Source organism: Botrytis byssoidea (assembly GCF_014898295.1).
Source record: "Botrytis byssoidea strain MUCL 94 chromosome Unknown BBYS_029, whole genome shotgun sequence".
NCBI lineage: Eukaryota > Fungi > Ascomycota > Leotiomycetes > Helotiales > Sclerotiniaceae > Botrytis > Botrytis byssoidea.
This window is the reverse complement of record NW_024065870.1, coordinates 440,679-455,564: the sequence shown is the minus strand read 5'-3', so window position 1 is coordinate 455,564 and position 14,886 is coordinate 440,679. Positions and strand designations below refer to the sequence as shown.

At 20.8% G+C, this 14,886-nt stretch overlaps 2 protein-coding genes across 2 annotated transcripts; one reads left to right on the top strand and one right to left on the bottom strand.

Moving 5' to 3' along the window:
* Window positions 1–3,286: 3,286 nt before the first annotated feature.
* On the bottom strand, window positions 3,287–3,664 carry EAE97_010698 (uncharacterized protein; the record flags this gene model as incomplete). The annotated part of the gene is made up of 3 exons (XM_038881213.1): window positions 3,287–3,344; window positions 3,404–3,586; window positions 3,660–3,664. 3 exons carry the CDS (start codon window positions 3,662–3,664, stop codon window positions 3,287–3,289), a joined length of 246 nt encoding a protein of 81 aa, XP_038728074.1.
* A 2,305-nt stretch (window positions 3,665–5,969) lies between these two features.
* On the top strand, window positions 5,970–6,868 carry EAE97_010697 (uncharacterized protein; the record flags this gene model as incomplete). Its single annotated transcript, XM_038881212.1, has 3 exons — window positions 5,970–6,179; window positions 6,354–6,459; window positions 6,600–6,868. The coding sequence occupies 3 exons, from the start codon at window positions 5,970–5,972 to the stop codon at window positions 6,866–6,868; spliced, it is 585 nt and encodes a 194-aa protein (XP_038728073.1).
* Window positions 6,869–14,886: the final 8,018 nt, after the last annotated feature.

Below are 14,886 nucleotides of genomic sequence, written 5' to 3'. Positions count from 1 at the left end.
TAATTAAATATTAATAATGATTTTATTTAATATCCTATTTCTAATCTTAAAACAATTCTATATTTTCTTTATAATTTCCATCTATAAAATCCCTTTCTATCAGGCCCCTCTATACACTTACTCAAATAAATTCATTTTTATAAAAATAAAAAGAATAAGTATGATTTTACAGATAATAATTAATATATAAATAAAAAAGATTAAAAGAACTTCTTTTATTTATTAAATTAATAAAGAAATCATAATTTTATAAGTAATTGAAAAGTAATTAAATAAAACTATATTTTCAAATTAAAAACCAAACAAAGAAGTTTTCTCTAAACCAATAAATCTAAAAAAAACTAAAAAGATAGTTTTTATAAATAATAATAATTATAGTTGAATAAAATATAATAATAAAAACTGAATAATTTAAATCAAAATATTAATTAAATCCCTAATTAAAAGTAATAAAAAAAAAAAAAGAATAATAATAAAATAAAAGATGAAATAATGACTAACCATAACTTAAATAATAATAAAAATAAGTCTATATTTAGTTTTCTTTACCCATACTCATATAGCTAATAAATCAGCTTTTATTTAAATCAAAACTAATTAATATTATTATTCTAACTTTTTTCTTTACTCTATTACTTCTTTTATTTAATAATTTATATTTTTTTAAATTAAAATAATTGAAAATATTTCTTTTAAAATACAATATTTTAGATTTTTTTGTAAATCAAATTATTTTAATAAAATTAATTTTATTAAAACTCAGTAAAGTTATAATTTACTTTTATTATATTACTATATTTAGTAATAGCTAATTAATATTGAAGAAATAGATTACAAATCTATTTTTTAAATAAATACTTATATTTATATTTTGTAATTAAATAAAATAAACAACAAATTTAATTAAAAGTTTAACTAGGAATATAATAGTATATCATTATCTTTTTTCAAATATACAGCTACAAATACAGTCAATATAAATCTAATTATTTTTCTAAATATATTATTCCTGTAAAAGCACCATCTTCTTAGGTAATCTTTTACTAAACAATTTGAATTCATTAATATTCTAATAATAAGGCTTATATTCAAATATATAATCAAATTAATTCTAATATAAAACTTTTATAATTTCCTTTTTGATTATTTTTTTCCTCTTATTTTCAATATTATAAAAATAATGTATTATTAAGATTAATTTATTAGTAAACTTCTATTTATAATTATTTATATAATCAATTAAAGAATTATATTTTTTCTTTAAGTTTTATTTTAATAAATAATAAAACGAATATATCCATTATATATATTAAAGATTAATTCTATTTTCAAGTATATTATTCTTAATAATTATAATTATATTTATTAAATAAATCAACTATATATTAGAGATAGATAAAAAAAAAACCTATTTATATATCTTTTTTTAATTAGAATTATTATTCTTGCGATTATCCTCCTCCTTAATATTATTATTATATTTGCCTTTATTTAATTCCTTCTTAATAGAATACTTGTCTTATATAATAGAAGAAATAGTCACTCTCTTCACTATAAACTATAAGAAAAGTATATCAAATAAAGCAAATGAAAAGGGTAGTAAACAATTCATCGCTATATACACTGCTTTCTATTACTTTATCTATACTAATAACAATTTGCCCTTGTTATTATATCTTTTTGAAAATATAATAAATATATTAATTAAGAATTAATAAAAGAATAAATAGTTAAAAAAGATTTTAAAAAAAAGGGAATTAGAAAGATCTATATACTTTAAAGAATTCGATTATTATTAAATTATAAAACAATTTCCTTTATTTTCTATACATTTTTTTATTACAAAAAAAGAAAAATCCATATATATATATGTTTATTATATTATTCTATAATATAAATAATAATATCTTATTAAAATTGCTAATATATATATAGAATAGGTAATTTTAAAGTTTAAGAGTAAGCTTTTTTGAAAAAGGGAATAGTATTATAGATTATATCCAATTGTAATTATAATCGCTTATGTGTATACTTACGCATGTATTTGATTATATATATATAGCTAATATATAAAAGCGTTTTATAAATACTTTACTCTTGATTCTATAATTATAGATTCTAAGGATAAATTGTACCCTGCTCTCGCAGTTCTTCTAAGGCAAAGTATCATAGATATCAGTTATAAAACTTTTTAAATAAATAAAATATTTAAAAAGGATTTCAGAAATAAATTATTTATAAGATTTCTAGAATAAATAAAATATCTTCAAATAAATATCAAAATAATTTATTAATAAGATTTTTATAATAAATAAAATATTTTCAAAGATATATCAAAATAATTTATTTATAAGATTTTTAAAATAAATAAAATATTTTGAAAGAAATATCAAAATATTTTATTAATAAGATTTTTATAATAAATAAAATATTTTTAAAGATATATTAAAATAATTTATCTATAAGACTTTTATAATAGATAAATCATTTGAAAAGGATCTTATAAATAAAATATTCATAAGAGTTTTATAATAAATAATCTTTTTCAAAGAATATTTTAAAATAAATAAGTTATATAATTTCTATTATATAATTTATTTAAATAGAATTATTAAAATAAATTATAATTAACTATTTTTAATAAATAAACTATTTTTAGGTAATTTTGAAAATAAATTAATTATGAGTATTATGAAATTATTTCTAGAAATATTTAGAAATTTTATATAATAATATAAGAAATAGATATTAGATTAAATATATAATATTTTATAGGGAAATTAAAGATAATATTATATAAATTTATTATATATAAGCAAAAATAATTCTAATTGAAAAAGGTAATATAATAATTAACAATATCTAATTTCTTATTGAATTAAGTCTATAATATTATAAATCCTATTTTTAATTAATTATAACTTTTGCTATAATATTTCAATAAAGAAATAATTATTATTATTCAATTTATTGAATCAAGGCGAATCAAATGATATCAAAAAAAGCAAAATATTTTTTCCAACCTTGGTCTAATCTTAATCCCATATTTGTTGTTCAAATTATAGACTATAAGAATATAATTAAACAAAACGGCACAGTCTATAATGTTCATATAATATTTGCGTTTCTCTCATAAGATGTATACAAATAGAAGTGAGAGGGGAACAAATTTGATAGAACAACTAGTAACTCCTTTACAGATTCAAAATTGAAGTTCCTTCTCTTATATTACTCCACATCTACATGCTTTCTAGGCCTATCGCCCAGGCTAGTTCTCTATATCTCCTCAGTTTGCTTTCTCCACTAGCGCTTCTAATGACGAACAACGGTGTGGCGTATTTGGTCTAATTATTCAAATATTGTTAAGTAATCAATTTTTACAATTGGAAAGCGAAAAGCTTACTGTCGATAGAAATAGTAGCAAAAGTATCCGCTAAAGGATATCTGGGACAAAAGTATGCTATGTGCATTTGATTTGTCGATATTGATGAACAACGGTAATACAAGTGAGAAGAGAAGGATAGGCGAAATGATATATGGCAGGGACTGCTCAATTTTAATGAATAGGGGTGGCAATTGGATTTCTCTGTAATCAATTAGGTTCAATATATGTTTGGGTGTTCAATTCTCAAACTGATCGGGGATAAGTGAGAACTCACGGCATTTTAATAAAATATTGAATATAGTGCTTTATTTGATTGAGTGAATAATGATACTTGTAGAGATGTAATATATATATATAGCTCAGGTCTGCTTAAATGACAAGCTAGACAAATAAGCTATTATCGGCGAAATCTATACAAGAATTGCTCCGCTTGGGACCAAAGTCACCAACTGTTGGAGAAAACTTTTCAAACATCGGGCAAAAAATGGAGTTACGAACTTCCTAATTTCAAAGAAATCTACTCAATGGTACTTACAGCACGTAGATAAATTACGGGACACAAGAGCATCTGACGTATAAGCCGAGCTAAGCTAAGCTTTGTGGGGTTTAAGCTTCCCAGCTTAGATTAAGATCTGTTTAAATTAATTGAATCAGTTGATGTAACGGATAACAATTTTTACCCGGAAACCCGTTTTTGTAGAATTAAGCTTAGTCTCTCGGGTGAACACGATATGCATCCGACTGGATCCAATTAAGCCTGGACCCGCTAGTTAGTTCCACTCAGGCTCGCCTTATCGGCGTAATTAGGCGAAGCACTTTGTTCAAAGCATCGAGAAAGACAGTCACAAGAGACAGTCATATTTCAAAATTATATCTTAAGTCAATTGATTGCTACTCTGATGTGAGATTCAGATAGAGTCCTTTGACATATTGCATGTTGATGTTTATCCAGATTCCCTACATTCGCTTCATAATTAGTGATACAATGCAGTATTGAAGTGAAGAAGCTTTCATTGTTATGTAATTTTGGAGAGGTTCGATCAGTCCCCTGTCTTTCTATGGAGTGGTGGCCTAAGTTGTTCGGTGGATCTAAAGCTCAGCCAACAACTTGGTCCGGGCCGCCTGCACTCACATGTGAGTGGGGATAGAAGGTGTAGTTAAAAGGCGTTGCATGACTCATTAGTTATCTAGGTGGGGTATAACAGAGATTGATAATTGTATCATACTTTTAGATCAATAAAACTCGTTCCTCACTTGTAAAACTTGTTTTCCGGCATCTATTGTGACAACTCATCAACAAGAACTCGCACTTAGCTTTTCTATGCCCTCGTTCTTACGAGGCCGAAGCTTTTTTACAGAACTTCCATTTTCTTCTGATTGGAAATAAAGTGAATAAGAAACGGTGAAAACTCCATAGTAATATTACATGTGTCTCAACTAGCACGTGACAAATCGAAATTGAGTTCTTTGTCACCATCACTAAGCTTATAGGGAGAATCTTATTGAAAAGTTATTTAGGGTTAGTTCTTGTTGGTAAATTGGTCCAGATATTGCAACACCACTGGACTTTTCACATGCAAATAGGGAACTACAGCCCTTATCGGAAATCATTCCTCTTATATTATAGCTCTCAAAGTATACCGAAATCTAACAGACTTATTACCCTCTTCTTTTTGTTATATAATTTGTGTTTACTGAATTGTTTGCTTTGATATCCGGTAAAGGTTGTGCTCTGTAAATATATCAGTGTTGGCTCATGCGAAGGAGTGGAGCGCGTATCTATGTAGGCGGAAGTTTATCTAAATGCCCATGCAAGAAGAGGCTCACCTCATCAATGGTTGGATGTGGGGCACTCGGAAGAATCATCCGTAGACAGTGGTTAAGTGGTTCATTGAGGAGCAGAGTTTTGGAAGCAGAACTCAAATTTCAACGGACTAGTTTTCTCCCTGGCTAGGTATTTGTACATATAATGTAAATATAATCCGAAATTCCCGAGAATTCGAATTTAAAAATCTAAAAAGAAGAAATTAGCATCAATGACTTCAGTCTAGCCAGATACACAGCTCGAGTAACCTGAACACAGACTGGAATAGACTCATAACAGTATTGACAAAAACAAATTCTCGAATATCATGCTTAAATATCCAAGCAGTATAAGCGAAATTATGATAAAGAGTGCTGTAAATAAGCTAATATGATTATAGTATTCCGCAATTTAGTAAATACATTCCCTAGTATTCAGTTCCACTTGATTCCCACCTTAACTTTGGTGACATATTTAGTATTAACAAAAAGGTGCTTCTTGATACAAACATTGGTTACCAAACTGTCGGTATCGAAATGAATTGTATGGATCAAAAAATCTTTTGTTTCACAGTAAGAATACCCAGCACACAAGGACCGAGGAAGAACCAACAGTCTACTCATCTGAAAGCTTGGCTGTTATTTTGTACAAATACCAGTAGATCGTCTACGATAATCTCATTTCATCACAGCACTCTTCACTACATTACTTACTATTGCCATTAGAACATCATCGTCAGCGCAATTATATTCTCGCTCTCTTCTCCACATCCAGCTAAACATGCGTATCACAACACCAGTCCTCCTCGCAATGAGTTGCACGAAATCAGTCTACTCGCTTGCAATTGACGGTCCTTCAACAATCAATGGGCAACCAATGCCAGAAAGATGGATCAGATATGATTTGACACCTGTCAACACAACTTCTGACACTTCTCTCGTTTCTCGCACAAACGTCAAGGTCTGTGAGCGGATCCTGGCAATGACTGCTGTTAGTAAAACCTCATATTTCTTTCAATAGCTTTCAGGTCACCCAACAGGCCGAAATGCACGCTCCGGTCTTCGTAAGACGTTCTACAAAGTCATTCAGATTTAGTTGAGAACTGTCCACGGGGCTATGAACGCTCACCTTTTCGTGCCTCAAATGATACTGATTTTTGTAAAGCAATGCCTCACCATCGTCAACATAGTTGTCACTCTCTCTGAAACCGTCGGAGCCGCGATTAAGTCTCTCTCAGACGCAGGTAGCTGCGGCAAGTCTTATGGTTCATGCAAGTCATTTTCTGTTATAAAATCTATTTTTTCCCTAACAAACTAAAGTCGTGGAAATATCTCAATAACTACAATCCCAATTGTTTGGTGGAAAAAGACCTCGAACTTGAAAATTAAATGTGTTCTAACTTCAATTCAGTGGATAATGTTTCTTGGGTATATTATGCGACTGGTAGCAATTGTGATATAACTACAGAAATCAAAACTATCCAAGGAGCTATCAAACAACACTTAACAATCACCGATAGAAATTCCCTGTGTTCCATAGAATATCTCGATCTTATCTACTCGGGTATTTGGAATAGCTTTCTCCTTATTAGACCAACAAACAGCTTTGATAGCACCATATACTGTGAGCCCAGTCTTTCTTTCGGATCATACACATCCAAAAGGAAAAATAACATTTAAATCTACTCCTAAGCTTGTTTTGAGACGGAACATAATAGAATTGCAATAGTTTCTGATGAGAATTAACCGTAACTTGTTCTGTTGAGATGGGTCTCGAAAGTTTCAAGGGCTAATCCTATTTATGTACAAAAAGAGAAATCTCACAGTCCGTATTAAAGTTGCGCAAAATTTTCATCTTGTTCTTAGTCTTGGGGGGCGACTGTCTTATAGGGGGAGTCTTTTCTCTAAAAAAAACACTTTGGGTAAACTTGAGTAGATAGTAGAGTAGTGGTAGTAATCTAACATTTTGATACTATTATATAATCGTCTAAGCTCTAGTTTCTTCTTAAATCTTGAAACAATAATTTCAAGATCACCAGGAGGTGCACAGACTCACGGGATATATAATAGGAAAGTACAATTTCATATTCAAATTTATCAATATCAAAATTTGATTAAAATTTGAAACACAATTTTATATTGATTAAATTAATGTATTATACTTTTCAAATATTGAAAAATAGTTCTCCCAAGATTTATCTCAAAAGAATGAAATTTTAATTCAAAAAAAAACAAATCATATATTCTTTTATTAAAATTTTTAATTTTAATAAAGAATTATATATTCTTTTATAAAAGTATTAATATTGATTTTTTTTAGTTCAATTTTGAGATTTGATGAAACTATTGTATTTCGGATTTATATATGTATGATTTTTAATTGAATTATTAAAATCGTTTTTTTTATATATGAAATTATATTTTCTTTATAAATATCCTATAAATCTGTTCACTTATTAGTAGATTAATATTTGGTTCCAGTTGATATTTGGAAGCTCAAGAAGATATTATAAGTGAAACTATTATTATTGTATAATTCAATACATTAAAAATAATTCAATAAAAGAAGAAGAATATAATAAAAATAGAATAATAAATATAAAATGATTATAATGATTTTGAAAATAATTAGAATATATAAAGGTTTAGTAATATAATAGAGAAAATAGAAAATAGATTTGAAGAAGTTTCAAAAGGAAATGGATTTTTCATTTTATTTTATTTATTTATTTTAATATAATTTATTATTGAATGAATTATATTATTAAATGTTACAGGAGCTGCCTCTAGATCACGTGGAAATGACTAGAGATCTCTTGAAGTGGTTTAGATTAGACTTCAAGTAGAAATTCGATAAAATAATAACTAATTGCAATTCTTATAACTATAATAATAAAACTAATAATTGATTTTAAATATAAAGTTTTATATAATAAAGAAATCCTTTCTTTATATATATAACGAATATCACATAACATCTTAGTTTAAGATTAGCTTGAACTAAGACGATTGTTATTATATAAGAGATAAAGAGATCTCTTAAGGATCTCTTTTCTCTTTAGCTTTTTTATTCTAATTATTTAATCTCTATAAGATGCTTTAGAGTTAAAATTGTAACAATAATAATTAATATTAAATGAAATAATAAAAATAAAGTAATATAATTAGATAATAAAGAATAGATTATAGTAATTAGATATAATAATAGGGAGAGTGAAAGTATATTTTTATTTTTAATAATTTAAGAATAGATTTATTTTTCTAATTAATATATTAAAACTAATTTTTTTATGGATTAAATTATTAAATTTATATTTAATAAGTAAATAAATAATAAAATAAATTTAAAATAATTGAAATATTTTAATAAGCATATTAAGAATCAAAAAAAAAGCAAACATTGAATATTAATATTTAATAGATATAAAAGTTTTGAATTAAAAGCTTTTTAAGTATATTATAAAAAAATGATATTATATATTAATATTTATTATTACATTTAAATTATTAAATTTAATATTTAATACAAATTATTTTAGTAATTTAAATATTTATATAATAATCAAATTAATGGATTTATTAAGATATATATTAATTATATTTTAAAGATTGAATTCTTTATAGTTTTTAAAGTTATATATAAAAAATCAATTATTTTTTAGAATATGAAATCAAGATTTCAAAAAATAAATTTAAAATTATTTAAATTTAAAGCTATATTTTCGAAATACGATATTTGAATTTATATATTTATTCTTTTCTTTTTCAATTTGAATCAATAAATCTTTTAAATTTTTATAATTTAATTACAGCTTTTTTGATTAATTTTAATGCAATTTTAAATAATCTAATATTAATTAAGTTTTTCTATGTTTATATTTAAGATTATATTAATTTTAATTAAAGATATAAAGAGATCAGTTTATAAGAATATGCTTTTAAATATAGAGATTTATATATTTCAAATAATGAATAAAATATTAAGCAAATAGTGATATATGAAAAAAATCTAATTATATTAAAAAGAAATACTTATTAAATAAAAAGCTTTTAATATATTATATTAGTAAAAAATTAATATTTAAATTTAATATAATAAGTATTAAAAAGAAAGGAATTCTAATAAAGAAGTATTTTTCAATTGATATTATAATAAATATGAAAAGATTGAATATAATATAAAAGTTTATTAATATAATATAATAGATCCTAGATTATTATAAGTTTTATAGTTTTAATTAATTGATTTAATGATTGTTGAATAATATAAATTTGAAAAAATGAATTAAAATGAAAATAATCTATGTATTAATAAATTATATTATTAAAATAATTTACTAATAAGAATTTTAGAAACTAAATATTTATAAGATGTTTAGAATAAATAGAATATTTTAAAAAATGATCAAAATAAAATTATTTATAGATTTTTTAAAATAAATGAATTATTTATAAGTTTATTATAATAAATGAATCATTTTGAAAACATAATCAAAATAATTAAGTATAAGTTTTTATAATAAATAAAATATTTCAAAAGATATATCAAAATAATTTATTTACAAGACTTTTAGAATAAATAAAATATTTAAAAAGGATTTTACAAAGAAATAATTATAAGATTTCTAGAAAAAATAAAATATTTTGAAAAAATATTAAAATAAATTATTTATAAGTTTATTATAATAAACAAATTATTTTAAAAATATATCAAATAATTTATTATAAGAATTTTGTAATAAACAAATTATTTAAAAAGGACTTTAGAAATAAAGTATTTGTAAGATTTCTAAATAAATAAAATATTTTGAAATAAATATTAAAATAATTTATCTATAAGACTTTTATAATGAATAAATTATTTAAAAAGAATTTTAAGAATAAAATATTTATAAGATTTTTAAAATAAATAAATTATTTATAAGTTTGTTATATAAATAAAATATTTTGAAAAAATAATCAAATAAATTATTTATAAGATTTTATTATAAATAAATCATTTAAAAACACTATTTAGAATAAAGTATTTTTAAGATTTCTAGAATAAAGAAGTTATTTATAAGTTTATTATGATAAATGAAATATTTTAAAAAGATATTAAAAAAATTTATTTATAAGATTCTTATAACAAATAAGTTATTTGAAAAGGATTGTAGAAATAAAATATTTATAAGATTTCTAGAATAAATAAAATATTTTGAAATAAATATCAAAATAATTTATTAATAAGATTTTTATAATAAATAAAACATTTTCAAAGATATTTCAAAATAATTTATTTATAGGATTTCTAGAATAAAGAAAATATTTTGAAATAAATATTAGAATAAATTATTTATAAGATTTCTAGAATGAATAAAATACTTTGAAATAGATATCTAAATAATTTATTTACAATATTTCTATAATAAATAAATTATTTAAAAAGAGTTTTAGAAATAAAGTATTTATAAAATTTCTAGAATAAATAAAATATTTGAAATAAATATCAAAATAAATTATTTAAAATTTTTTATAATAAATAAAATATTTTAAAAGAGATATCTAAATAATTTATTTATAATATTTTATAATAAATAGATTATTTCAAAAGGATTTTAAAAATAAAGTATTTATAAACATTTCTAGAATAAATAAAAATATTTTGAAATAATATTAGAATGAATTATTTATAAAGATTTCTAGAATGAATAAAATATTTTGAATAGATATCTAAATAATTTATTTATAATATTTCTATAATAATTCAAATTATTTTGAAGAATATATTAAAATAAATTAATTATATAATTGTTTAAATAAAATATTGAATAAATTATAATTAAATATTTTGAATAGATAAATTATTTTTAAAGGAATTTTTAAATTAAATTTATATAAATATTATAGGATTATTTTTAAGAATATTTAGAAGTTTTATATTAAATTAAAAATCTAAAAGATTAAAAGATAAAACAAAAAGTTTTATTTTTTTATATATATATAATAAAATATAATAAAATAAAAAAGCTTAATATTATTTGTAATATTATTTTCTTTTTTTAAGATATAATTTTTATATTCTTATTTAATAAAAGATTTCAGAATTCTAATATTTTAACTATTTAAATAAATAGAATTTATATATAATAATTTTAAATTAATAAAAATTATAAATCCTAAATGAATTTCTTATATAATTTTATATTTGTAATTCAAAATAATTCAATTTAATATTTAAACAATATTTTTGAAAATATTTAGAAGCTTTATCATTGAATTAACAGTTTAAAAGATTAGAAATAAAACTAAAAGTTTTATTTTATTTTTATATATATAATAGATAGAATAGATGAAAAGGGGTTTAATATTATTCAATTATAATAAATCTTATCTCAAAATTAAGTATTTTAATATAATTATATAATTCTCTTTTTCTTTAAATATTATAAGAATAAATTGTTATTAAGGTTTTTGTAATAAATAGATTATTTTAAAGAAGTTATTAAAATAAATCATTTTAAGAAATTTATAATAAATAAATTATATAGAATAAATTATTTATAAGCTTTTTATAATAAATAAGATCTTTTAAATAAGATATCCAAATAAATTATTTACAAGAGTTTTATAATAAATAAATTATTTATAAGAACTTTATAATAAGTAAATCATTTAATAAATATTTTAGAAATAAAATTATCTATTTGAAAAATTCATAAAAATAATTTCCTTTCTTTTTTTAAAATAATATATTTAATAAAAAAATCTAATTAATAAATTCTTTCTCTATTTATTCGAAAAAGATTTATTTATTATAAGAATTCAATAAACAATTTCTTTTAATATTTTTTTAAAAGAAAAATTATTTATTAGAGAAGCTTTTAAAAATCTTCTTTTGATAATACTTTTAAAATAATATATTTAATAAAGAAATATAATAAATAAATTTTTTCTTTCATCTTTTCAAAATAATATATTTAATAAAGAAATCTAATTGATAAATTGTTTCTTCTTTTTTAGAAAATATTTTATTTAATATAAAAATTCAATAAAAAACTTATATTAATTCGTTTCAAAAAAATTATTTATTATAAAAATATTTTAATTTCTATAAAATAATTCATTTGATATAGAAGTCTAATAAAAAAATTCTTTTAATTTTTTTTAAAAAAATTTATTATAAAAACTATCAAAAAACCTTATTTCAGTATTTTTTTGAAAATACTTTATTTACTATAAAAACTCTATAAATAATTTATTCCAATTCATTAATTAAAATAATTTATTTATATATTTCTTTAAAATTATTCTAATTATAATAAAAATCTTATTAAAAGTTTATTTTGAAAATTCCTCAAAAAGTTTTATTTCTTATAGATATCTAATATAGAATTTGTTTTCATTATTTCTCAAAAAAGTTTTATTTATTATAAATATTTAATATATAATTTATTTTAATAATCTCATAAAATAATTTATTTATTAAAGAAATATTATAAAGAATTTATTTCCATTAATTTTTCAAAATAATTTATTTATTAAGAAAATCTTAAAAATAACTTTTTGAATTATTATTTTAAAATTAATTATTTATTAAAGGAAGTTTTTAAATAAATCCTTCCATTATTCTTTCAAAATAATTTATTAGAAAAATCTCAGAAAGAATTTATTTTAAGTAATATATTGAAATAGTTTATTTATTTAAAAAATCAGAAATCAAATCTTTTTATTTTTTTTCCGAAAAAATTTAATAAAAAAACTTAATAAATAAAATAATTCTGAAACTTCTTAAGATAATTTATATAGTATGAAAAGTCAATAAAATATTTCTTCTAATATTTTTTGAAAGAGAAATTATTTATTATAAAGACTTTTAAAAAACCTTATTTTAATAATTCTTTCAAAATAATATATTTAATAAAGAAATCTAATAAATAAGTTTTTTTTATATTTTTTAAAATATCTTATTTAGTATAACAGTTTAAAAAATAATTTCTTTTAATATTTCTTGAAAAATAAATTATTTATAAAAATAAAGAGCTAATCAATAGACATATAGTTTAAATAGTAGTAGTAGTAGTAAATTCATAATCGATTCGATCTATCTAGCTATGCTAAAATCATACAATATGCCTATATATAATTCTAATTAAATAAAGTAGATAGAAAAAAGATATAAAAACCTACCCCCCTCTAATATCCCATCGAATCGCCTATTTGATAGACCTGTTCTATTCAACACTTATAGCCTATAATATCTATATTTTCGAAAACAATGTTATTAATTACTTTTTTTCCATTCTATAAGTTAATAATATATAGTCTATTATTACTCTATTTAATGATATAAACTCTTCTTTTCCCTTTATTAATATAGTAATATCTAATATTATTGTTGCAATTATGTAATTTAGTAACTACCCGTCTCTATTTTATAGCAATTGTGTTTTCTTGTTTACTTTTTATTTTTTTTGACTTTTTTTTTATTATTGATTTTATTTGATTCTTTATATATTATTTGTATTATTCTTTGTAAGTAGGTATATATATTCTTTTATTATTTCTAGTGTTTTATTCTATTATATTCTATTGTTTATTTGTTTTGTATTATCTTATATTATTTCTTTTCAATTCTAAAGTAAATTTATATTAGTATATTATCTAAGTCAATCAAACCTTTTAAGAAGATTAGTGCATAGAGATTCCTTTTATAATCTTATTCAATTGTATACCCCTTTCATAGTTATTGTATCAAATATCTATATCAGCTCACCTATAATTCTATTATAACCTATATTTATATTTATAGAAAATACTCTTATTATTATATCAGAAGGGGTGTATATTATAATATATATATATTGTTTTTGATTTTCATTTTTGAAAGAATTCAATTAATAATCAAAATATTAACATAAATTCCTATAGACTATATAAGTATTATAGTAATAGTTCTGCATACTGCCACTACTTATAAAAAGGAAGCACAAAAAGCCACAAATGAATCTGATATTTATAATAACAATTAGGATCTTGATGCCTTCGTTATTACTTATGGCCTTCGAGCTTATAGGAAGTTGTTTATTGTTATTGATACTATTAATATCAACTAGTTCATTGAGATTCCTTTTGAATATCGTAATCTTTTTGATATATTTGAAGCTACTATTTATACTGTAATTGAGGGGTTATACTATATTTCTATTGCTATTAAGATAGCTACCCAGATTTAATAAAGTGAGGCTCTAAAATCTATTGTATTCTCTTTTATTTAATTTGTTAATATATATTATACTATTATGAGTTATCCTTTATATTTTTATTGTTATTACTATTAATAGTTATAGTATAGATTCTAAAGAAACGATCTCGATAATAATAATAAGGTTAGTACAAAGATTGCAATCTAGTTTTTTGATAATAAGATATAAAATATATCAGAGTTTTAATAGAATTAGCTTTATCCCTTTTTTTTTTTTTTTTTTTTTATATATATAATTTATATTTTTAATATTTATATATTAATATTCCTAATGAAAACTTGTGTTATAAAAGTATTCCTGTCTCGATAAACTATATAACTATTACTTTCAGTATTATCATATTTTGTATAAGATTATGTATTTGCTTTATTCAAATATATAGTTTTTGTTATTATATATTCATACTTATATAGTAAAATATTATATAATTAGCTATCTGATATCATTAACTAT